This window comes from Sander lucioperca, chromosome 2, assembly GCF_008315115.2.
Source record: "Sander lucioperca isolate FBNREF2018 chromosome 2, SLUC_FBN_1.2, whole genome shotgun sequence".
Taxonomy (NCBI): Eukaryota; Metazoa; Chordata; class Actinopteri; order Perciformes; family Percidae; genus Sander; species Sander lucioperca.
In genome coordinates, this window is record NC_050174.1 from 10,766,130 (window position 1) to 10,790,780 (window position 24,651).

Genomic DNA, 24,651 nt, shown 5'->3' on the forward strand with positions numbered 1-24,651 from the left:
ATGCAAGTGAAAGCAATATGCACACTGCTTAATGGATGAACATGTTCACGTTAAATCAATCGGTGCCAAATTTCGGTACCTGAGCGTGCGTGAGCTTCTCTATTCTTTCTGCATGTTTCACAGAGAGCGGGGCTCAGCTCTGACACACACACACAGACACACACGCAGGAGGTGTGGTTTTACGTTGCCTCTCCAGTTTGTTCAAGTCACAGTGAGACACGGCAATGCCAGTAAAGCGGACACAAGTGTGGTTACAGTTTTCAAAACTTCACGCATATACTATGTATATACTATAATGGCAAGATCGTCGTGCAGTTAACGTTACACTTCCGAGACAGACAGGTACCACAGTGTTCTCTATGCCCTGGTGACTGACTGACAGGCACAAGACAAAAGCGTTCATATGCCCTGGTGACAGACTGATAGGCTGAGGTTGTAGGGCAAGGCAACTTTATTTCTATAGCACCTTTCAGGACCAAGGCAATTTAAAGTGCTTTACATAAAACATTAAAGAGCAATTAAAAACGGTCATGAAAATAAACAGGCTAAAATAGAATAAGATACAAATACAAGAATAAAAGTTACATTGTAAGAAATGAATACTTTTTTGATTAATAGGTTGTAGGCACGTGTTTGGGAGGAGAGAGGGACGCCGCAGTTATTAGGTCTGAAGAGGTCTGTTATAGAGCAGAGAAGCCATTTGAGTTTGTGGCCAAACCTTTCACAGTGCTCATTTTTCATTTTGTGACTTTCGATTGAATAAATGACTATTTTTCCAGTCATATTTCATCATTTAAGTTTTCTTTAAAATAGTGTTAAAATATTGTCTCGTTCTCGTGAACCCAATCTCGTGTCTCATCTCGTGAGCGGAGCGTCTCGTCACACCCCTAATGTGCATACAATTCATGCCATTGCAATGTACACACAAACACGCATAAAACGGACAGTCATGCTAGTCCTTACTCTTTTCCAAGAAAATTCTACTTTCCTTTGACGTTTCTATTATCATTAGCATGATTACATAGACCTTATACACACTGAGCATTCTTCCAGAATGAGACTCACTGCATACAAACGGTATTCTTCTACTGAGTTTCACTGTTTGTTCAACATATTTGTATTTTGCTCGTCTCTAAATCATGATTGCCAAATAGTGTAATTACGTCCTCAGTTTGAGGCAGTAGGATTAGGAAGAGCTGTGCGTAGTGGGAAATGTCCTTAATGTGGTTTTGAAATAATCTTAAATACAGATCACCATAGATGTATGTCTCATATAGTATGGAACCATAGTATATTTTAAGCAGCTGCAAAACTCACCAAGTCTGGAACATATGGGAGGCATTTCTTGATTCATTCTGGGTTTTATCAGTTACATTATCCAGAAACCTCAGGAAACCCGTGTCCTAAAAGAGGCCTCTAGTGCTCTGGTGGCTACTGTTGTATGTTGTAAGAAGAGAAAACTTCCAGCCACTGCATGGCCTCTATAACCAGCTAGCTTTTCTGTCCTCAAACAAAACATTGACCAAACAATTTGAAAATGTCTTCATTTAAAACACAATCTTAGCCAAAGAGACAAACAGAGAGAGAGTGTGAGTGTGTGTGTGTGTGTGTGTGTGTGTGTAATCTTTATGCATGCTCCTGCTCACAGAAGCCGTTTAAGTCAATCTCCACAAAAAGCGAGCTGACACTGTTTCTGGTGAACACCAAAGATTCTTATCTTCAGATTACATTAAGCGTGTGTGACTCTGCGTGTGGCGACCGGATAAACACAAATGCACAATACAATCATCCGGGAACAAGGGCCTGTGTTGTCCAAGTCCTTCCCAGGCCATCTGGTCTGTTCTACCTGCATCACTGACTGCTGCAGTGAGATGAAGCACCTTCGGCAGGACAAGGCTGTCTCTCCTCACCTACATCTGCAGTCAATGTCAGACAAGCAATCATACTTCTCACAGCTTCCTGTCAGTCCATCTCACCCTCAGAAACACACACACATCCCCTATTTCTATCTGTCTCTGTGGCCTGGTTAAGGGTTCTGCCTCAGTGACCAGGTACAGACGTCAGAGACAGAGTCTCTTTCCTTCCCAAGAGGATGCACAGCAGTCAAATATCACACAAACCACAAACAAGAGACAGTTTGCACCTTTGTGAATCATATTCACACACACGCGCACACACACAAACAAAACGCCAGTGTTTATGCACACAGAAACCTGAGGTGCTAAATCTTCCCATTCAAAGATAGCATGGGCCAGCACATCTGTCAACACTCATAGATACATAACTCAAAAGATGTGTAGCATTTAATACACACTGCCTAGCCACCATCCTTCTGAAGCGGTGCATAACTGCAGATTAAAATAAACAAAAGTTGATAGTTCAGAAGAGGAAGCAGTGTGTCGACAGCTGTGAAACTCGTAGACAAAACCAGGCAGAACAGCCATTCACACACACTGAGATGTTTAGAAATTATTCTCCATGGAAAAGACCAGAATAGCACCAAAGTGAAAGAAAAACCAGGCTATGCCAGGACAAATCTCCCTCTGTCTTTCTCACCCTTATTTCCTCACCCCACAAATAATGGAAACCTCTCATTCTGTCAGCCAAGGGGGTAAGCAAGCATCCGGAAAGCGTATCTCCTATGGGGAGATTGTAGGTTAACAAGCCATCATAACAAGCCTTCTGTTAGCATTCCATTGACTGCCATTCATTTTGGCGTCACTTTGACAGTGAATAACTTTACATCTAAAGCGTTGAAAGACTCTCTTTGTCTATTGTTTATTTCTAAAGAAACACAACAATGTATAAAAGGCTCCATCACCTTGTACCTCACGTTATGGCTCCGTAGCAGGCGTTTTTGTAAAAATAGGCTAACGATTGTGTCATAACCACGCGACTTTCTGTCGCACAGTAGAGAAATTGCCGTATAGTACAGGAGAAGCTCACAGGCAGTTTTGACTTACATTAGCTGTTTAAGTTTAATTACTAATGTTAACTAGCATTTTAGTTAGCAATAATTAGCCTGTGCCTATGTTATCTCCTTACATATACCTACGCTATCCGTCTCTGCAACATTCGGAATGATTGAGATTTCTATATTTATTAATAATTTAACAAAATTCTTGGCTAGACTTTATTTAGTAAAAACGCTTCCAAAATGGTAAAAACTCAGAAATTACTTATTTACATATGAAGTAGGGTTGGGCCAGTGGCTGACCACTGAGTCCAACACAGTGATTTTAAAGGCATTTGAAATGTGTGAACAACTATGAATGATATTGATCTGTAAACTCAGAACAAGCATTAAACTCATAAGTACAGCCAGGACAGATCTAATGTACTCTCTCTCCATGATTGCTATCGGAATAGTGTGTGACTGTGTGTGTGTGTGTGTGTGTGTGTGTGTGTGTGTGTGTGTGTGTGAGACTGTGTGTGTGTGTGTGTGTGTGTGTGTGAGTGAGTGAGTGAGTGAGTGAGTGAAAGTGAGTGAGAGTGAGTGAGAGTGAGTGAGAGAGAGAGAGAGAGAGAGAGAGAGAGAGAGAGAGAGAGAGAGAGAGAGAGAGAGAGAGAGAGAGAGAGAGAGAGAGAGAGAGAGGTGTGCCAATGTACAATACATGATTTGAACCAGGCTCATTTCCTAGCGTCATTCCCTCGCCTGTGATGCATGGTGAGCCAGAGGATGCACTCTGACACACTGCATGGCTAAAAACCAGAGGACTTAATCTGGGTGCATAAATCACAGTGACTTTCTGAGTGTAACTAATCAGGAATACACCCAACCATGCATACTTCCACACTCACTCTCGCTCTACCACACACATGCAGAATCCATAAGAACTGCCCTCATAAAGCAGAGACCCATTGCCATGCAGCACACGAAGCAATGAGGGCCAAGAGGCAAGCAGACTCCCCCCTTCCTTCTGCATGCTGATCATTAGAAAGAGAGAGAGCAAGAGAGAGATGGACGAGGCAGTGGTGCCAGCTCCTCAGAAGCTCAATCACATTTAATGCCTGGTCAGTGCAAGATGAAAACGTCTGCCGGTCACTGCTGTTAATATCGCAGAAATAAAGGCAACACTGTGATAGCATGGCACAGGTTTTCAGTATAGACAGCTATAAATGGTGGATGAAGAGAGCACAAAGTCCACCTTCTCTCCCTTTCTTGCCCCTGGTTTCTCTGTCTTTTACTTTTTGACTTCTGTCTTTTTTCCCTTTGGTATCTCTCTCTCTCTCTCTCTCTCTCTCAATCTTTAGCAGCAACAAAGAGATTAAAGAGGGATTACTTTTGACATGTCAATGTGATGTGCCTGCCAGGTTTTTTTCTTCCTAAGTCAATATGATGCGCACACACAGACAGGTCAGCGTTGTCTTAAGGGGTATAAATTCTCTTCTTGCAAAAATTCTGACGTGCGGATACTAGCGTGGCTTCTTTTTCCTTGAAACAATACCACCATGATAGCAAATCATAAAACTCATCCTGTACTTGTTTCCACTGTATCCTTACACTGGTTTATCTGCTTTTTCCAAGGTCTGCTGAAGAAGTGAGGATAATGAGGGATGAGATGAAAGAGGCAGAATGAGAAAAGAGAAGTATTGCTTTTGGGGTGATAACCCTTTGTTGTGATTCAAAGTACTTGGCTAGCCGGGAAATGAACTATTGATTAGAAATAAGGTGGGGGGGGGGGGACAGAGAGAGAGAGAGAGTGAGCGAGCGAGCGAGAGAGAGAGCGAGAGAGAGAGAGAGCGAGAGAGAGAGAGAGCGAGAGAGCGAGAGATAGAGAGAGAAAGAAAGAGAGAGAGGGGAAAAAAAGACAATGACTGAAATCACACCAATCAACCAACCGCCCACCCTGATCCTTGCCCTCTAACACACAAACACTTACATGCACATACGCTTGTTTATGCAGGGGGCAAAGCTACCCATAACACACTGCTTACATGAAGTTGTAACTAAGCAGGAATAAATTCAGCCAACCAATAAACTACACCCTGCTTTCACTGTATATTCACCTAATTGGAAACCACTCACTGGCCTGGTTTGCACAGGGTCAAGGAGGAATAGCTGGGTTTTCTCATTATCCATGTCACTAAATTTGCTGCTCAAACATATCTAGGATTTGTATGGATTATGTTGCGTCACTTGAGGTGATTTGAGAGTTGTAATTCTGTAAATCCCATGTCTGTACAGCCTAATGTTACCAACTGCTTGTTCCTATACAGTACACTTCAATATATCTATCCATCTTTATGTGTACCTTTCTCTTTGTATATAAGTAGACATATAAACACAAACACTGAATACTATCAAAGAGCTTTATCTATTTACGGTTGTTGTTGTTGTTGTTGTTGTTGTTGTTGTTGAGCACAATTGGCACAATTAATTGCTTACAATTATGCTGCTGCAGACTTACAGCTGAGCCTAATATAAACATATAAAAAGTATTCTTATTCCTAGCTTAGTTTGTAATAAATGTATCTGTGCTAGCCAGGATCACCAGTCAGGTAGTCTATATCCTTGAGGTTCCACTTCCAGGATTGCCCCGTTGGAAAATCCGCTGGATTTACCTCATTTAGGCCGGATATCTGTTGCCTTGGGCTTTCTTTCTGTTGGCAATTTAAACTCTGGTCGATTTATGAGGACTATGGTTAACCTTTTCTCAGATCTCTGCAGGGTAAATCCAGACAGCTAGCTAGATTATCTGTCCAATCTGAGTTTTCTGTTGCACGACTAAAACAACTTTTAAAACGTACACGTTCCACCAAAACAAGTTCTTTCCGAGCCTATTTTGCAGCGGCACCGCGGCCTTTCTCTGGTGCTTAGCACCACCCAAGACAATTGTGATTGGTTTAAAGAAATGCCAATAAACCAGAGCTCATTTTCCTCCCATCCCCAAATGTTATGTGGAGTAGCCAGACTCTCCTCCAGCATGCTGTGGAGGAGGGTCTGGCAAAGTGAGACTACCAGTCAGGAGACTTTTAGAAATGTTCACAGACTGCTACACTATAAGTGATCCATTTACCCAGCATTTCAAAAACCTAGCTTTAAAGGTGCAGTAGGTAAGACTTATAAAACGAATTTTCTGTCATATTTGCTGAAAATGACCCTATGTTCCAGTAGAACTACCTGAAACAGGTAATTTTAAAACAAATCTGGCTCCTCTGGCACCAACTACAGCCTGTAGTGCAATTAGCAAAAATCCACAGCTCGCTGTTCAGACACACCAATCAGGGCCAATCAGCAGAAAGGGGGAGGGACTGACAAGTTGTTGATGTTCAAATGTTTTGGCTAAGTCCTGGATCTTCACAATCCTACCTACAGCACACGATACACATTATTGGTCAACGTCATGGAGTCTATACAGTACCAGGAAGCTAGAGCCAGTAAGACCATGTCTGAAAACTACAATATAGTCCCATTTACAAAAGAGACTACAATATAGTCCCTAGATATAAAGAATAGAGACAGTACACAAACAGAGAACCTTAACCCAGTTCCAGTAGCTGACAAGAACCTCAGTGCAGGTAGCCTACATACTTAGCTGAAGATCCCTGTCTTAGTCTTGGTAAGCCTACAACCAAGGGGTTTTAGTCACATTGCACACTCTTATCTAAATAAACTAACAGTCAGTAAGCTGACACATTTTCAGTGTCTTGCTGTGAGACACTTGTAGAACATGTGGCTGCTGCTGTAACCAAACTATCCATTCACAGAGTGATCTAACCAGTGGATTACACTGCCACCCCTGTAGGGCCAGCTCCACAGCCTACAACCCTGTATGTTGGAAGAGGCTTCTGCACACATGTGACTTTACCAATGTCCCATCAGCCTTCCTACTGTACTGCACTAAAGATTATCTTTAAACAAAACTCCATGACAACTGGAAAGCCAGTTAAACTACTAGTAAGCAACAAGCATCATCTGAGATGTTTGGTTTCCCAAACAAGACGTTTCAACCTGCATTTTCCATGGTATGCAAATTACTAGGGCTGAACGATTTTTGAAAATAATCTAATTGCGATTTTTTTCCCAAATATTGCGATTCGATATTCGATTATTTTTTTAAGCTCTTTGTCTTCTGTATTATTCAACAAAGACAAACAATAAATCATTTTGAAGTATGAACAACACACAATTACACACTAGACAGTTAAATAAGTAAAAATATAGTGTGTTTGTGTATATATATACACACACACACACACACACACACACACACCAATGTATTTTTTACAGTGCACAGAGAGGAGCTGCCTCCAGCCCCTCCCCCTCGTGAAGTTGCGTGCTGCCGTGTGCACTTGTTCAGAGAGGCTATCGTTACGTTAGCTAGTTGCTGGTGTTCTTGCAGTGGGATTAACTGTACTAATAAAACTGTTGAAACACCGCGGCCACGCTGCTGTGAAAGCTCCCCGAACGTCATTTATCAGTCTGGTTGTTACCCCTCTCAGTGGCAGCTTCTCCACTCATATCTTTATAATGGAGCTAGCTAATTGCTAACCGGAGCTAACCGCTAATCAGAGCTAAAAGTTGCCAAACAAGCCTTGAGTTCTGTGTGCCTGTATCCATTAACTGCATGTATAGACTCAAGCCCGAATAAAACCCTTCATTTTATTAAAATGGCTGTAAAAGTTTTAAATTACAACTCAGAGTTGTTTGAATGACAGAAATCTGCTCAAGGTACGGTGTAGCGTTAGCGTGCTAAGTTGATGCTTTCTCTGCGGAGTGCACACTGATTTGCTCTCGCGAGTCATGTGACCAAATCGCAGCCTTTGCGATTAGGAAATCGCATTTTAACATATATATTATTATATATAATATTATTATTATTAATATTATCGCAAATGCAATTAATCGTTCAGCCCTACAAATTACATAATACACTATGCACTTGACCTGTGTAAATCTTAATCATTTGGCCATGCTACTGTTGTAAATGTGATATGAAGTATCAGCTTGGTCTACTTGGTCTTGGTTCTCTAGAGAAGACCTCGTACTGATCCAGCTCTTGGCAATTGTGTTGAGGTAGCCACTAAATTGGCCTGCTCTGTAAACCAGCTGGCCAGGGCCTAAATGGATCAAACAGGCCAGTCCTTTCCGCCCTGGCAGCATAATGCAGTGGTTTAGATTGGAGGCTTAAAATGTGTAACATGTGTGTTTGAATGTGGATGTATGCGTCTGATAAAATATGGATGTGATCTTGGCCATGTGCATAATGTGGTCAAAAAACAGTTCAACATGGACAGGTGCTTATCTTTCCGCTGGTGTGTGTGTGTGTGTGTGTGTGTGTGTGTGTGTGTGTGTGTGTGTGTGTTACATTCACTCATGCACCAACACACTGCTCTCTCTGGTCTATCGCCCATTGGAGGCCACCAAGCTGTGCAACGATTATGTGTGCCCACCACCTCCCGTCCTCATCTCATCCTGCAGGACACACTCTCCAGCGTCATCTCTCTATCCTCTCTCTCACTAACCACCTATATCGGGAGGCGCTGCTACAACGAAAGAATACGCTCCCTGATGTCGAAATCACACTCAACACAACAGTGCCACACTTAGCCAGTGGTGGTGGAAGGCGGAAAAGACGTTAGGGCATAAAACGTTTTTTTTTTGTTTTTTTTTCTGGCACTGCAGTAGCTCACGATGGAAGGTAATGCCATTGTGCTTCAGAAAAACCTATACGTTGAAAATGTGCTGCCATCCTGGGTAATCACTCTGCCATGCAGGGCAACATCACGCCATCCTAAACCACCTGTTTTTCGCGCATCCTGTGCGCACACAGCCAGGCTATTATATATTAAATGCAACGTTGCACGCCCGTCTTTATTGATCAATCTATATTGCCATTAATGGTATTAATCACATGGAATTAACGACTTTAAAGCAATTCTGAGATACTAGTTTACATATCCAATTGATGCTCAATACACCCAACTCAAATGCAAACTTCATTTGAACGATGTCCATGATGGCGCAAAACAGACCGTTATTTCACCAGTAATATAAAGAAGTGGATGTGCCAAAAATCCAGCTTGAACCCAATTTCAAGTATGGTATCAACATTGTAAAGGCAATAATCTAAATGAATAGAAAAAGCCCGCTAAATACCACAGGGCTCAAATACATCGCCAGCAATGCTGATTTAAACAGCGCATCGCATATCAAGGATGAATCCTTCAACCCGTTTCCTGAGAGACGCACAGAGAGCCTTATTGTGGCCGCGAATTAGAGGAGAACAAGCGCAGTAACTCACCGATGTGGATGATTGAATCCGAGAGCGCCGACTTCCACTCCTGGCTCCAAAAAACGGCAACGAGTAACAGAGCCGAGATAACTTTCATGTTGTCCAGAATTATTTCCTCCCAAAACAAGAGAAAACCACAGCTCTCTGAGTGAGAGGGAACAGAGTTAAAATCCCGAGAACCGAAGCTTCTTTTTTTAGTCCATCTGTACGGTTTTCAAGGAAATTCCCTGTAATCTCTTCCTTGATATTATTCTCTTGGCGTTAGAGTGTGATGCTTGTCTGTAGAGGAAAATAAGTCGAGATTCCCGGGTAGTCACAGACTGGCACCCTGTTGAAATTCCTCGCAACATTAAATCATATTCTGGGCGAGCGGAGAGACGCTGAGCCGCAGAGAAAACGAACCGCATCCAAACGACGCCGCGTTAAAGCGAACTGAGGGGCTGGAGGATGTGGCCGCTCACTTAAAGGAAAGAAAAGCTGTAACCATTCGATAACGTGAGAGAAAACCTAGTTATCTTGAAAAGCAGGTCCTGTTTATAATGACCCGTGATTCCCAGCCGTTTAGTCCTAGCAACGCAGTTTCCCCCCCTGCACCAATCACCAAACCACCAGCAGCAGCAGCAGCAGCCTCAACGGACCAAGCCAACGGCCAAAACTTCCATTTTGCCCAGGGGCTTTTTATTTTTCCTTCACTTGGCACCTGTTTTAATATCACCAACGCCAGGACACACAGATGAACCCAGAGAGTTTTGTTGGGTGGGAAAGAGATAGCATATGATGAAAAGCCTTGTCACATGGCATTACCACGGAGAGGTACCATATTCCGAAATTGTCTCTAGTTTCCTGTAGAGATGAGAGAGAGACCGGGATGGAGAGGGCTCTTACACATACAATGAAAGAGAGCTCCGAAGTCACTCCTCTGTTCTGCGTCAGGAAGGGGAAAATGCGCTACGCTGTCAGGAGAAAAATTTACCGAGAATGCGCGTAACGACACTCCGCGGTCCGCACTCCGTATGCGGTTACTCGCGTCAGCCCCAGCACGCACGGTAGCTGGTGAAGAGGAGGTATGCCGCGTCCGTGTGGGAGGGAGGGAAAGAGAGGGAGAGAGAGAGGAAGGGAGGGAAGGAGGAGAGCCAGACACATGAAGAGAGGAGTAATCTGCCAACCTTAGCTCTGCCATGGGCACCTCAAGCGGCCATCGATCCGATATCTACCTCTCAGTTCAACAAGAGTTAGTGGTGGGTTTATCACTCGTAATATTTAGGGTTATCTGGGTCATCAATTGAGCACTAATTTAGATTTTGTACATTAGCAACTTAAGTCCACCAAGACAACTGCTGTTGTGTGGTTTGGGGAGAGTCATGGAATGTATCAGTATCACTCTGATTAATTCTATTGTTCAATTCACTCACAGAAAATATTGGGACAGGATGCTTTCATCTTTCGTACCTTTCCCTGTATCTGTTCATCATATGCCCATTCCGCTCTCCCTCCTTTACACATTTATTTTCTTTCCCTGCAACTATCCTCCCATCCTTCTGTCCATCTATTCTATCTACACCACCCACTATCATCAATCTATCCATCCCTGCCTCCCTGAAGGACTGCAGTCCCCATGGTTCCTCTTAATCTGCCCTGGATTTTGGATTAGGGATTAGGATTGTTGGGAGCCTCAGGATACCATTGGATTGACTGTTTTGTACGCATTCAAGGAATGAGAGATTAAACTGACAGTGATACTGATGCTGTGAAAGATGCTCTCACTCCTATTTGACACTATTGATTTATTATTAAATGTTTATATAACCACTCACGTTGAAAGGGAACATCACTTGTTCGGCAAGTGATCTGAAAATACAGAGATAAGAAGAAGCAATGGGAATGTAAACAACAAAAATTGTAAGATAAAATACTCCAATATCCAGTGTTTGTGCTTTCATCATAATGAAATACAAAACGTGTTCAGCATATCAGTGATATTGTAGAAATTATTGACTGAGAGAAAGTATGCTATCTATTTTTCACTTTATACAGATTGAAGAGTTTTTGGTTCTTGGATCTATTTAAAAGAAACAAATAAGTGAAATGTTTGTCTTTGTGGTCACCCTGATTTGATTCACACCATAACCCATTCAGAGCAGGACCTGTCTAGACCTTTTATTAATATAGATGAGTTCTACACCTTTCATTCACAATATGCGCTCATACTACTTGATTTATGCCACACTAAGGCATCCATACAGGAAATACATATACATCATTGTGCAATCACAAATTCACTTCTGGCAGGACTATAACTTAGGAAACAAAACATTTAGGAGGTTTGCATAATTTCATGTCTAATTCATTGGATTTAACCTTTTATTAAATGTATCAGAGTTTGTGTGATGAAATAATCAGGAAAAGTCAAAAAAAATAAAAAAAAAAATTAAAAAAAAAAGATTAAAAGGATTCTTCAGTTCATTGTGAAGCCTCCAGTTAGTAAGACCTTGGACTTAAAGGTGCCCTGCCACACAAAAACGTTTTTACTTGCATTTTTTTATATAATATGTATGTATGTATAATATATATACATAATATGTTAGGTCCATATGTGTTTGTGTTATGTTGTGAATGTGAAAATGAACTGCTACCTCCTCTGTCAGCTCTAGCCACTAAAAGGAAATAAGCAGAGAAATCAGGCCAATTACAAAAGCTGGTCAATCTGACGTGGTGTTGCCTGAGCTCACTACTATTCATGAGCTTGCCCAGTTGCGCTGGGTAAAGGATGCTGATAGCCAGGCTCTAATTGGCTAGCTGTTAGCCAATCAGAGTCAAGCAGCTTAGCTCATTGAATATTAATGAGAACTCCCCCGCCCCCTCCTCCCCAGACTCGAAGTTCACATTGGTTACCAGGCTGAGACCGGAGCATCCACAACAATGTTGCTAGACGCTTGTCTCACATAGCCAGACATTACTTCACAGCACAGCGGAGTAGCTAACGTTGGATGCTGGCTATATTGACAGTCATAAAAGCCCATGCTCATGCGGAGCTCTGTACCCAACTGACAGACACACTTTCTCGGCTTAGAATTACAGTAGGAACCGCTAAAAACACAACCTTGCCGTCCTCTCCACCCGACGGACAGACACTTCCTCGGCTTAGAATTACAATAGGAACCGCTAAAAATACGACAACCTTGCCGTCCTTTTTCACCTGACTGAAATACACACTTTTGTCTTAGAATTACGGCAACAATCGCTAAACACACGGCAAACTCTCGGTCCTCTCTTCCCGATTTCGTCCTCCGGTAACGTTAGCTAATGTTAGCAGTTATGGGGAGTTAGCATGGTGGCGTTAGCCAGGACCAGTCGGGATCACTTTACTGGCTGTGTCTCAATTATTTTTGCGAGTAACCAACTCAAGTACTATATAATTCAATGTGAGTACATGAATGCTGGAATTACATAAAATGCCCGTCCCTAGTAGCTGTGCTAAATTAGCCTGAAGCTAATGCTTACCTGTTCAGGAGGAAATTAGCTAACTCAGCGTCCTTTTGTGCTCCAAGCTGTCTCCATCTTTCAAATACATCTCCAATATTTACCCGGGGTTTGTTACGTCTCTGGTCACGCAACTGATAGAAACATGCCGGGGTTTTTGGTCGGGTAAAATCTATCTCCGTTGAGCTCGTTCATTTGTTTGCTGCTTCCATGGCTGTACTACAGCTGTAGCACGCTAGGTTTAAGTTTTTTTCAGGTATAAAAAAAAACAAATTCCGTCACGGAACGGAAATTTCAAAATGAGAAAATACTGGCATTAGCATTGTTGTCAGAAAAGGTAGTATTTCAACTTAGCATGTTTCATTAATATCTGATGACGCATTAGGGTACATTTTGCATTCAATACAGTAAATATATCACATATTGCACCTTTAATGCTTAAATGACTAACATATTGGAAAATGTTTGGACTGCTGCTGAGCAAAGAGACTGAGAAAGTGTAACCTTGAAAAGCCTCCCTGCACAACACAGATACACATGTATTTCTGGAAATCACCTATTTGAAAGAGGGACATCTTGCACCAAATGGGCAGTGGACACTCAGACCTCCATATCTATCCTGTGTGTTGGATGAAGATTGATCCTTCACTGTAATCCCTCTATCAGTGGTGTGCTGGGAGCTGAGGACGGTGTGGATACTGATGAGTAGGAGTGTATGCTGTGACCCCGAAATAAACACATTCACACATGTATCTGGCACTGGTAAATAGAATAAATAATGTACATATGGGAGTGTTATTGCTTTCAGGTTACAACCTCTAATCTCCCAAAATGTAATTTTAGGAAATGATCAAATTTAACTTTTTATGGCCCCAAAAAAATACTGACAATGGGAAAAAAATATTTAGTGATTTTTACATTATAGCAACAGTATCGTACTGTATATGCTAATACCATTGATTATTTACACTTCCGGTTACCTTCTTCCAGACTGCCATTTTACTTTCACACAAATAATCTTTTGAGAATAAGATCTCACCATAGCACTAATCCTTAAAAACTCTGTACCCAAAACCATTTGGGTAATACAAGTTTCACACTTTGTTAATGCCTTAATGTTTTACTTTTGCTTTACCTTTTTCACTGTCTAGTGTAGTCTCTTCCCTGGGGATCCATTGTCACCACCAGCAGTGAGTTTTTCTTAGCACTTGCTGTTAAAACTGTAAACAAAATTAAAAAGGCAAAATTGCCTTTGTAAAAAGTAGGGCCATGGACAAAAGGAAATTGGGCTACTCTAAGTCACACAAACACACAGTAAGTGCATATAGCACATACCCACAATCAAAGGATAAAGTGTCCATAGGTCCAGTTATGTCCGTAATGCAACATTACCCACTAGGCTTTGTGTCGATAATGTGACATTCCTTGTTGATTAAAACTATACTGTTAATTGAAAGATATGTGTAATAAAGTAAAAGCTCCTGTGACTTTAGAAAGACAAAAGGAAGATGACAATGACAGAGGTGAAGATAAGAATACGTGTGATAAGTTTACAGAAGTAATGAATAAACAGAACATAAAGCTTGTGTCACCTGAAATGGATGGATTTCTGAGTTTACTATACTTGCACATTGTAGAATTGCTACTTTTGACAAAGTGTTAAAAATAAGATCACATAATAGGATCACATGAACCTGGGATCTGCAAGAAATAAGTCATTCACTACTAATAGCAACCATTTTCCCAAGTGGATGAAACACAGAAAAGTGCCGTAGATTATCTTAGTTTTATTACGTATCAGTTATGTTTACTAGCCACTTCAATATAAAGCTCCCCATTCCCCATGTAAAATGAATCTCCACTTTGTAAGAATGAAACTGTTGGACGATAGCATGTATGTTAAATGGTCTAATAGGTCAGTCCAGACATGTGGAAAACTGTTAAAAAAAAAAAAAAAAAAAAAAAGGGTAGACTGAACATAATTCATTGTTGGCAGGACACCGTTTTCTTGTTTGTATCAGGCCTTTTTGCTATGAAATACATTTATCGTCAAACACATTGCAAAAAGCAATTCTCCAATTTATGCATAGGATTTTTCTTTTTAGTAAATGACAGATAAGTGCCTGGATTCTTTTTTCAAAGAGAAAAATATTTGTTGACACAAATATTGACCCAAATTCACACAAATACCAAATGAGTTTTCATATGCCATCGAAGTAGTACGTTACACTAAGTTAGGAAGAGTTTTAGGATGCTACAAACTTGTAAGTCCAGCATAAGTACATTATCACTAACCTAACTTTAACTAACCAATTGTACAGTATGTTGTCAAAACTATGTCTTATTACAAAGAAAAAATAAAGTTGTAAAAATATAAACTTAAAGTGCTCATATTATGCTTTTTGGGAAGGGAAAACCCTTTCCTTTATTGTGTATGAAATGTCTTTTTTGTGCATGTTATAGGTTTAAAAAGTGAAAAAGCCCAAAGTCCACCCCAAAGGGACTTACCATCTCCAGACCTGCCAACCTTGAAAAACATTTTTGAGTAGCAACTTACTGATTTATTGTTGAAGTTCTGTTTCATGAACACAGCGGCACGCACGCGGAAAAAAAGTGCCATTACCGCTGTCTTTGATGTCATTTTGGCTTGTTGGGCATCAGTAGAGTGTATCGTTTAGTTCACATGCTTACCAGGTTACTTAACCTTACCCTCCATAATGTTCTTACAGTAGCCTATAGTCTTATAATAGTCTCCAAAATACTGTAACACATTTATAGTATGTCCCAAAATACTAGGCCTAAAGTAGCCTATTTCTATAAGATTACTATAATATTGTTCCAAAATTGGCCTACTATACGATTCCTACAATTCTTTTTCGTGATGGTTTGTACAGCCTACGCTACAATGAAAAAGTCACATTTAGCAAACGAACACGAACAATATACAGGGTACCCCCAGGATCCTCCAACTTAAATTCAAGGCTTTTTAAGACCTTTTTAATACCATTTCAAATGAAATTCAATGCCAACTTCGTACCCATTCCGACAGAAGTATGAGGGCAAAATGTCAAATCTGTATACATTTTAAACCCTAGAAAATAATTATGTACAAGTAGGCTACTTCAATTAAATAAAACATTTTATTTAAATTATCAGTCATATTTAATACACTGTATTGGATCATAATATAATCCAATAAAATAAGATATATTACACTGCATAATAGGCACTTTTACTTTTGGTACTTAAGTATATTTTGATAATACTTTTGTACTATTACTTAAAGAAGATGTTGAATGCAGGACCTGTAACTGTCAAGTAATTTGTAACTTTACAACACTGTTTGTATAAGCAGTGTTGGGGAAGTTACTTTTAAAAAGTAGCGTTTGCTCGTTACTTCTTAAAAAAGTAATCCGTTGCTTTACTTAGTTACCCCCTATGGAAAGTAACTTTTTACTTTACTCGTTACTTTTACCATCCATCCATCATCCATCCATCTTCGTCTGCTTATCCGGTATCGGGTTGCGGGGGTAGCAGCTCCAGCAGGGGACCCCAAACTTCCCTTTCCCGAGCCACATTAACCAGCTCCGACTGGGGGATCCCGAGGCGTTCCCATGCCAGGTTGGAGATATAATCCCTCCACCTAGTCCTGGGTCTTCCCCGAGGCCTCCTCCGGACGTGCCTGGAACACCTCCCTAGGGAGGCGCCCAGGTGGAATCCTTACCAGATGCCCGAACCACCTCAACTGGCTCCTTTTGACGCGAAGGAGCAGCGGCTCTACTCCGAGCTCCTCACGGATGACTGAGCTTCTCACCCTATCTCTAAGGGAGACGCCAGCCACCCTCCTGAGGAAACCCATTTTGGCCGCTTGTACCCTGGATCTTGTTCTTTCGGTCATGACCCAGCCTTCATGACCATAGGTGAGGGTAGGAACGAAAACTGACCGGTAGATTGAGAGCTTTGCCTTCTGGCTCAGCTCTCTTTTCGTCGCAACGGTGAGATAAATTGAATGTAATACCGCACCCGCTGCGCCGATTCTCCGACCAATCTCCCGCTCCATTGTCCCCTCACTCGCGAACAAGACCCCAAGGTACTTGAACTCCTTCACTTGGGGTAAGGACTCATTCCCTACCTGGAGAAGGCACTCCATCGGTTTCCTGCTGAGAACCATGGCCTCCAATTTAGAGGTGCTGATCCTCATCCCAGCCGCTTCACACTCGGCTGCGAACCGATCCAGTGAGTGTTGAAGGTCACAGGCCGATGATGCCATCAGGACCACATCATCCGCAAAAAGCAGCGATGAGATCCCCAGCTCACCAAACTGCAACCCCTCTCCACCCCGACTACGCCTCGATATCCTGTCCATAAATACTACAAACAGGATTGGTGACAAAGCGCAGCCCTGGCAGAGGCCAACCCTCACCTGAAACGAGTCCGACTTGCTGCCGAGAACCCGGACACAGCTCTCGCTTTGGTCGTACAGAGATTGGATGGCCCTGAGAAGGGACCTCCTCACCCCATACTCCCGCAGCACCTCCCATAGTATCTCCCGGGGGACCCGGTCATACGCCTTCTCCAGATCCACAAAGCACATGTAGACCGGTTGATACTCCCAGGCTCCCTCCAGGATCCTTGCAAGAGTAAAGATCTGGTCCGTTGTTCCACGACCAGGACGGAATCTGCATTGTTCCTCTTCAACCTGAGGTTCGACTATCGACCGAACCCTCCTTTCCAGCACCTTGAAGTAGACTTTACCGGGGAGGCTGAGAAGTGCGATACCCCTGTAATTGGCACACACCCTCTGGTCCCCCTTTTTGAAAAGGGGAACCACCACCCCGGTCTGCCACTCCTTAGGCACCGTCCCCGACTTCCACGCAATGTTGAAGAGACGTGTCAACCAAGACAACCCCTCCACACCCAGAGCTTTAAGCATTTCTGGACGGATCTCATCAATCCCTGGGGCTTTGCCACTGTGGAGTTGTTTAACTACCTCAGCAACTTCCACCAGGGAAATTGACGACAATCCCCCATCATCCTCCAGCTCTGCCTCTACCATAGAGGGCGTATTAGTCGGATTTAGGAGTTCCTCAAAGTGCTCCTTCCACTGCCCTATTACCTCCTCAGTTGAGGTCAACAGCATCCCATCCTTACTGTACACAGCTTGGATGGTTCCCCGCTTCCCCCTCCTGAGGTGGCGAACGGTTTTCCAGAAGCACCTTGGTGCCGACCCAAAGTCCTTCTCCATGTCTTCTCCGAACCTCTCCCATACCCGCTGCTTTGCCTCTTTCACGGCAGAGGCTGCAGCCCTTCGGGCCCTTCGGTACCTTGCAACTGCCTCCAGAGTCCTCTGGGATAACATATCCCGGAAAGACTCCTTCAGTCGGACGGCTTCCCTGACCACCGGTGTCCACCACGGTGTTCGTGGGTTACCACCCCTTGAGGCACCTAAGACCCTAAGACCACAGCTCCCCGCCGCAGCTTCAGCAATGGAAACTTTGAACATTGTCCACTCGGGTTCAATGCCCCCAGCCTCCACAGGGATGCACGAAAAGCTCCGCCGGAGATGTGAGTTGAAAGTCTGTCGGACAGGGGCCTCCTCCAGACGTTCCCAATTCACCCGCACTACCCGTTTGGGTTTACCAGGTCTGTCCAGTCTTCCCCCACCCTCTGACCCAACTCACCACCAGATGGTGATCAGTTGACAGCTCTGCCCCTCTCTTCACCCGAGTGTCCAAAACATACGGCCTCAGATCAGATGAAACGATTATAAAATTGATCATTGACCTTTGGCCTAGGGTGCTCTGGTACCAAGTACACTTATGAGCATCCCTATGTTCGAACATGGTGTTCGTTATAGACAATCCATGACTAGCACAGAAGTCCAACAACAAACAACCACTCTGGTTTAGATCAGGGAGGCCGTTCCTCCCAATCACGCCTCTCCATGTGTCTCCATCATTGCCCACGTGCACGTTGAAGTCCCCCAGCAGAACTATGGAGTCCCCCACTGGAGCCCCATACAGGACTCCATTCAAGGTCTCCAAGAAGGCCGAATACTCCGAGCTCTTGTTTGGTGCATACGCACAAACAACAGTCAGAGTTTCCTCCCCACAACCCGCAGGCGTAGGGAGGCGACCCTCTTGTCCACCGGGGTAAACTCCAACGTAGCGGCGCTCACCCGGGGGCTTGTGAGTATCCCCACACCCGCCCGGCGCCTCACACCCTGGGCAACTCCGGAGAAGAAGAGTCCAACCCCTATCCAGGAGTATGGTTCCAGAACCGAGACTGTGCGTAGAGGTAAGCCCCACCAGATCCAACTGGTAGCGCTCCACCTTCCGCACAAGTTCCAGCTCCTTCCCCCACAGAGAGGTGACGTTCCACGTCCCCAGAGCCAGCGTCTGCTGCCCGGGTCTGGTCCGTCGAGGCCCCTGACCTTCACTGTCACTCATGTGGCAGCGCACCCAACCCCAGCGGTTCCTCCCACAGGTGGTGGGCCCATGGGTTGGAGAGAGAGGTGCCACGTAGCTTTTTCGGGCTGTGCCCGGCCGGGCTCCGTGGCAAACCCGGCCACCAGGCGCTCGCTGACGGGCCCTCCATCTGGGCCTGGCTCCAGACGGGGGCCCCGGGCTTCCTCCGGGCAGGGTCACATCATCTCTACCTCGTTTTTTCATAGTGTTTTTGAACCATTCCTTGTCTGGCCCCTCACCTGAGACCACTTTGCCTTGGGAGACCCTACCAGGAGCACAAAGCTCCAGACAACACAGCCCTCAGGTTCATAGGGACACACAAACCTCTCCACCACGATAAGGTGATGGTTCCCGGAGAGGTCGTTACTTTTACGTTACTTTTAAAAGCAGGGGTCTCTGGCAGAGACTGAAGTTAATTATACAAAAACTATCTTTGACCATAAAGCCAATCTCTGGTTTATCAGTGAAGTGTCTGAACTACACTGCAGGCTGGATTCTCTACTCACAGAGTGACGGCTGATTCATTATGAACGAGTCCAGCTCGGGTTGAATGCACATCAGCTGGTCATCGGCATTACACGGTGTTAGTGTATACTATGTAATGTCTGTATCGACTTGTACCAGTCGCGCAGCCACCATGGTCCGTGCATTGTCGTAGACACATGCAGCCTCTTTTCTGGAAATCCTTGCGTGTCCGTGCAACCGACACAAGTCCACAGCGGTCCGCTGTATGTATGTATGAGCCCATCTCCACGGCATCCATCTGTGAGGTTGTCAGCTTTGTGTCTGCCTGGCTCAGAGTGCCGTCCAGCAAAAAGCCACAAAGTTTAACACGCTCTCAAAAGTTAGCTTTGGCTGTTTCTCGCTTGCCATGATTACTCTGCCACCAGCCTCTGTCACGTCTCGTGTGGAGCTTGTGAGCACGCAGCTGAGAAGGCAGTCGCTGTTAAATCTGTCCCTGGGGAAAGTAACGTTGTCCCGAATTGAAAAAGGAACTACGTTTCGTTACGAAATTTTCCGTAGTAGCGCGTTACACTACTTTTTACCCTAAAAAGTAATTACGTTACCCAACACTGGTTATAAGACGCACACTGAACAGATTAATACGCTCACAGATCCAATCTTTGCAGATAATAAGCCGTGAGCCTGTTAGCTTGAGCTTTGTCTGAAGGCCCCAAGCGGCCAGCCAGGTTCCGACACACACAGACACATTCCGCACATCCTCCGCTCAGTTTAACCGCTAACCCCCCGGTACCGGTCAGAGAGGTGTGTTTACTTTGTGTCTCGGTCCTCCGGTGCGTCCAGCTACGGGCTCCGGTCAGTTTTTAATTAGCCTACATTAGTAACAGTTAATTCTGTTACGGTATGAACCTAGGAAAGGCAAAAAAAGACAAGACCTTATTTTGATGTCAAAATGTGTATCTACTACGCAAAATGCGTACAGGTTGGCAGGTCTTTATCTCCAACAGAAAACACCGTTCACCAACTGCTCCAAACAGCTCTACTGTAGTCCAGCCTGTACTGACGAACGTGCGTCACTTTGTAACACGTTATAATGCTCGCCTAGCTGCTGGCGTGGCATGCTCTCATACTCTGCTTCTGACTGGCTTGTAGTGCTGACCAAGGTACTGCGCATGTCCGACTCCCACCAAAGATGGAATACAAGTGGGATGCCTCAATCTGTAGCTAAAACAGAGAGCTCAACACACGGGGTGAAAAGAGGAGCTGCAGCAATGTGCAGTACAACAAAAATATGGTGGTTTTTGAAAATTAAACCATGTAAACCTAGATGATACAACCTCTAAATACAATTATGAACCTGAAAATGAGCATAATATTAGCACTTTAATAAACATAAGATGTTGTGATCAAAACATGCCATGACATGCTTGGTATCGCTAAAAACTACAAAAGTCCAAGCTTAAAATGACACCAGGAATGCGCCTGAAAGGAAACAAGTGACTGCTATTTACTTGGGAAACGAGCAGTCAAATTCACATTTTACAGTCAGTATAGAGACTTTGTAACAAACACAAGAAGTCTATAAGCAATGAGTTAAATGACAGCTATGTTAAAGGTGGTCAGAGGCCGTTTCATGCTTCTGTGTATTTGTGAGTGTGCTGAATCTGCCTAGGTGCGAGGTAGCAGTGAAAACATGGAGCGGAGTTTCATTGATTTGGGCATTTTCTCAATAAGCAAAGGAATGACTTTGATAATGAAGCACTGACCCAGCCTCTGAAATGAGCGTTGAGTGGATAGACTGATGCACTAATTTCCGACATGGTAAAAGTGGAGGGGTCTAAACTAATACATTTAAAAAGTGGGTGGAATGGCTCTGACGCCCATGTAGTAAGCTCCTCCTTTGTTCTTAAATGGGTGCTGCCCTTTATTTGTGTAAGCTGGTAAAAGAGTCACCTTGGAGGTGTTCAGGGCTGTGTCAGTGTACAGTAAGTGAGATTTTATCTTGGTGCTATAGAGAATATACTTAAAAGCTTTTGCATGAGCTTGCAAACTTAAAAGCCTAGACATACACACTGGTAAGGAAGAGCAGACAGACATGCACATATATAAGCCTCAGAGAGACAGAGTAATTCAGGTGCGAGCTGGGTGGCTTGTTAGTATGCATGTCTACTGCTGTCACTAGCTCTCAAGGACATTGTCTTGTATATTCATGTGGACATGGATGTGTGTGAGTTAATGTCAGGTAGTTTGCACATAGTATAAAACAACAATGCTTTTCTTTCTGTGTTGCCACTAAAACCATTAAGTATCAGGAAAGTAAAAGCCAACATTACTGCGTCGGAAGCAAAACCTGCTATAATGAGCTTGCACTTGTGTACGTGTGTGTATGTTTGTGTTTACATGACATACATGTGTGTGTTAGCTTGTACATGCCTCCAAACGAAAGACCACACAGCAATTATTAAGCTTGACACATTCAAATGGCCACTAACAACCCACAGAGATGATTTATTCGCAGAAAACAAACTATAATCAGCACAAGCTAGTCTAAGCAGCATGTTTTTGTTGTTTGTTTTAACCATCAATGAACATTGACATGTGTCAACTCTTCTGATTTAAACAATAAAACATACTAGTTTTTTTGTAAAAGTTGATTATCACTTTTCCTCATGTGTGGTGATGCAAACAATACTTTACTTACACCAAGTAGTTGTTTGGCATACTCCTCTTTGTAACTTAAGTTGTATTGTTTTAGATTATTTTTTTGGAAAAGAAAATCATTTGTTGCATGCAGTTTAAAATTGGGCCACACACACATGGCAGCAATATCACTAAAGACACTAGGCTATCACCACCCTTTCCAGGAATGCAATGAATTACCAATGTTCTGTTAATAATATGCACCTTCTTGCTTCTTGTTCTTGTTTATCTAGTAATATTTTAGAGATGCTTCACCTGTCCACCTACCCATGGCATTTGCCTGCTAATGGCTGCCTAATGTGGCAGAGAGGAATGTAGTATCTTAGGGCATCACAGGGCCCAATCTAATACCAAGCACACCCAAGCAACATGGCACTATCTCCCAAAGAGAGCCTTATTCCCAGCCACCATAAATCTAACTCAGGCATCAGGATCACACACACACACACACACACACACACACACACACACAATTATCCTCCCTCCCTGAACACACACAAAGACAACCAAGATCTAAACTCATCTTAAGTGAATAATTGATACACTCTGAGAGTTTTCCTTATCTAAGAGTGGAGAGACTGGAGGAGAGGGCAGAAAGTGGAAACAGGCAAGGAGAGAGAACAAAGAGTGAGGTAAAAGTTTTTGGTCATTATCCTTTTTTTATATGTGGGGTTTGGGTGTGCTGTGTGAAGATTAGAAATGTGATCAAAACCTGCTTCTTTTCTGTGTGTATGGTGTTTGTAGTATTCACATATACTATATATTACTATATAATATTAGAACAGCTGGCTAGAATCTTAATTGCCCACCATTTAGCTTGTCTTTAATAAGTAATATATTCACCTCTCTATCAACTGTCTGGACTTAATATTAAGTCTTCTGAAGTGAACCATGAAAATGAAATCCCTTTATTCCCCTTAACCCATGTGATTAAAAAGGGTAGGGTGGAGAGAACTGGGAGGGTTGGGGTGGGGGCTTGAAGGAGATGGGTAGTGGCAGGCAGAGATTGAAAGATTGAGAAAATACTGAGAGAAAGGTAGATCCTAGCCTGGGGCCTAAGTAATGAACTAATTCAGGGTGCTGAGAGGAGGTTCTCATGGGCAATTATACAGGAACACATCTTATCTAATGGTTGGGACTGTCAAGTGCAAATTATGAGGAAAGGAATATTTCCCCATGGCAATAATGTAATGGTGGACATTTGCAGTACAAGTATGTGACATCTTGTCTGGCTCAAAAACCTACTTGAAACTGGCCAAGACTGTTCCTATATTATCCCCCCATTGATTTTCCTTTTACTTGTTATCGAGTTAAAGAAGGGTGTTTTTTCTCAGCAATAATGCTGCAAAGTAAAAAAATAAATAACATACATAGGGTTATATTAGCTTTCAGTGGGGTCAAGGTCTTTTGGGGAGCTGTCCACATGTAATGGTGCTGAAACGCTAGGCTCTGCTCAGCATTGGAGCTGTCCAGTAGGGTGGTGCTGAAACTACACTGAAGCCGATCAACTGCCATTTTCATAAAGCCTTATAAATGTAACATATCCAGTATAGTGCCTAGAATAGTACAGCACAGCAAAATATAATATAATATTGTACATTGCTAGTACAAATCTATAAATACTGTTAATTTCAGACTTTGCTTCACTCCTGTTCTGGCTACTACATCCTTACCTATCCCCTCTACCACATTAATTCCTTTTCCCTTGGAGTGTATGTCATATTAAGGGCTGTCCAAAACCAGTAGAGGGGTTAGGTAGTGAAAATAAAATCATCTAACTGCTAATCATCTACTGTATGAGCAAACTTAACCAATCCACAGCCCATACACGAAGGAACACTTGCCAGGCAATGGACATGCACTTAAACCCTGTTCTTAACTCTCTTTTTTTTAAGATGGACTTGAGACAAAAATCACAACATGTAGCTCAGTTTAAAACAACAAACAAAAAAACAACACTTGTATCGCTGTCTCTGTACATGCAAGCATCAATTTAAAGAGAGTTCACCTTATTCTATATCAAAGGCTCACGGTTACATTTGAAACATTGTAAGGGGAACAGGAGGACATTATATAATTGAACAGCTGAAAGACCAAGGTGTCTCATTATCAATAATGACACCTGTTTCCCGCTTACAGTCAAAAAAAGTGAGTGCGTCCCACTTCTAAATCATTTATTTGCACCCTCTTCAGAGTGCTCCATCTCTGCAAGTGTGACCCCACATTAAGTGACACTCCATAATGAAGATCTTGTCAAGACACTGATTAGGGAAAATGCCTCTATGGACCTGATGATGACTTGC

At 43.1% G+C, this 24,651-nt stretch overlaps 1 protein-coding gene across 3 annotated transcripts in view; it reads right to left on the reverse strand.

Annotated features, from left to right (window-relative positions):
• Positions 1–10,319, reverse strand: part of grid2 (glutamate receptor, ionotropic, delta 2) — a 614,241-nt gene extending 603,922 nt beyond the window's left edge. For 2 of the 3 annotated variants that reach the window (XR_004895179.1, XM_031309309.2), the window contains exon 1: positions 9,249–10,319. Coding sequence is in view for 2 of the 3 variants with exons in the window: in XM_031309309.2 (XP_031165169.1) it covers positions 9,249–9,336 (88 nt within the window). In the remaining variant the exon portion in view is untranslated. The remainder of the gene's footprint in view (positions 1–9,248) is intronic. The other variant, XM_031309308.2, reaches the window with a different exon arrangement.
• Between the last annotated feature and the right edge of the window lie 14,332 nt (positions 10,320–24,651).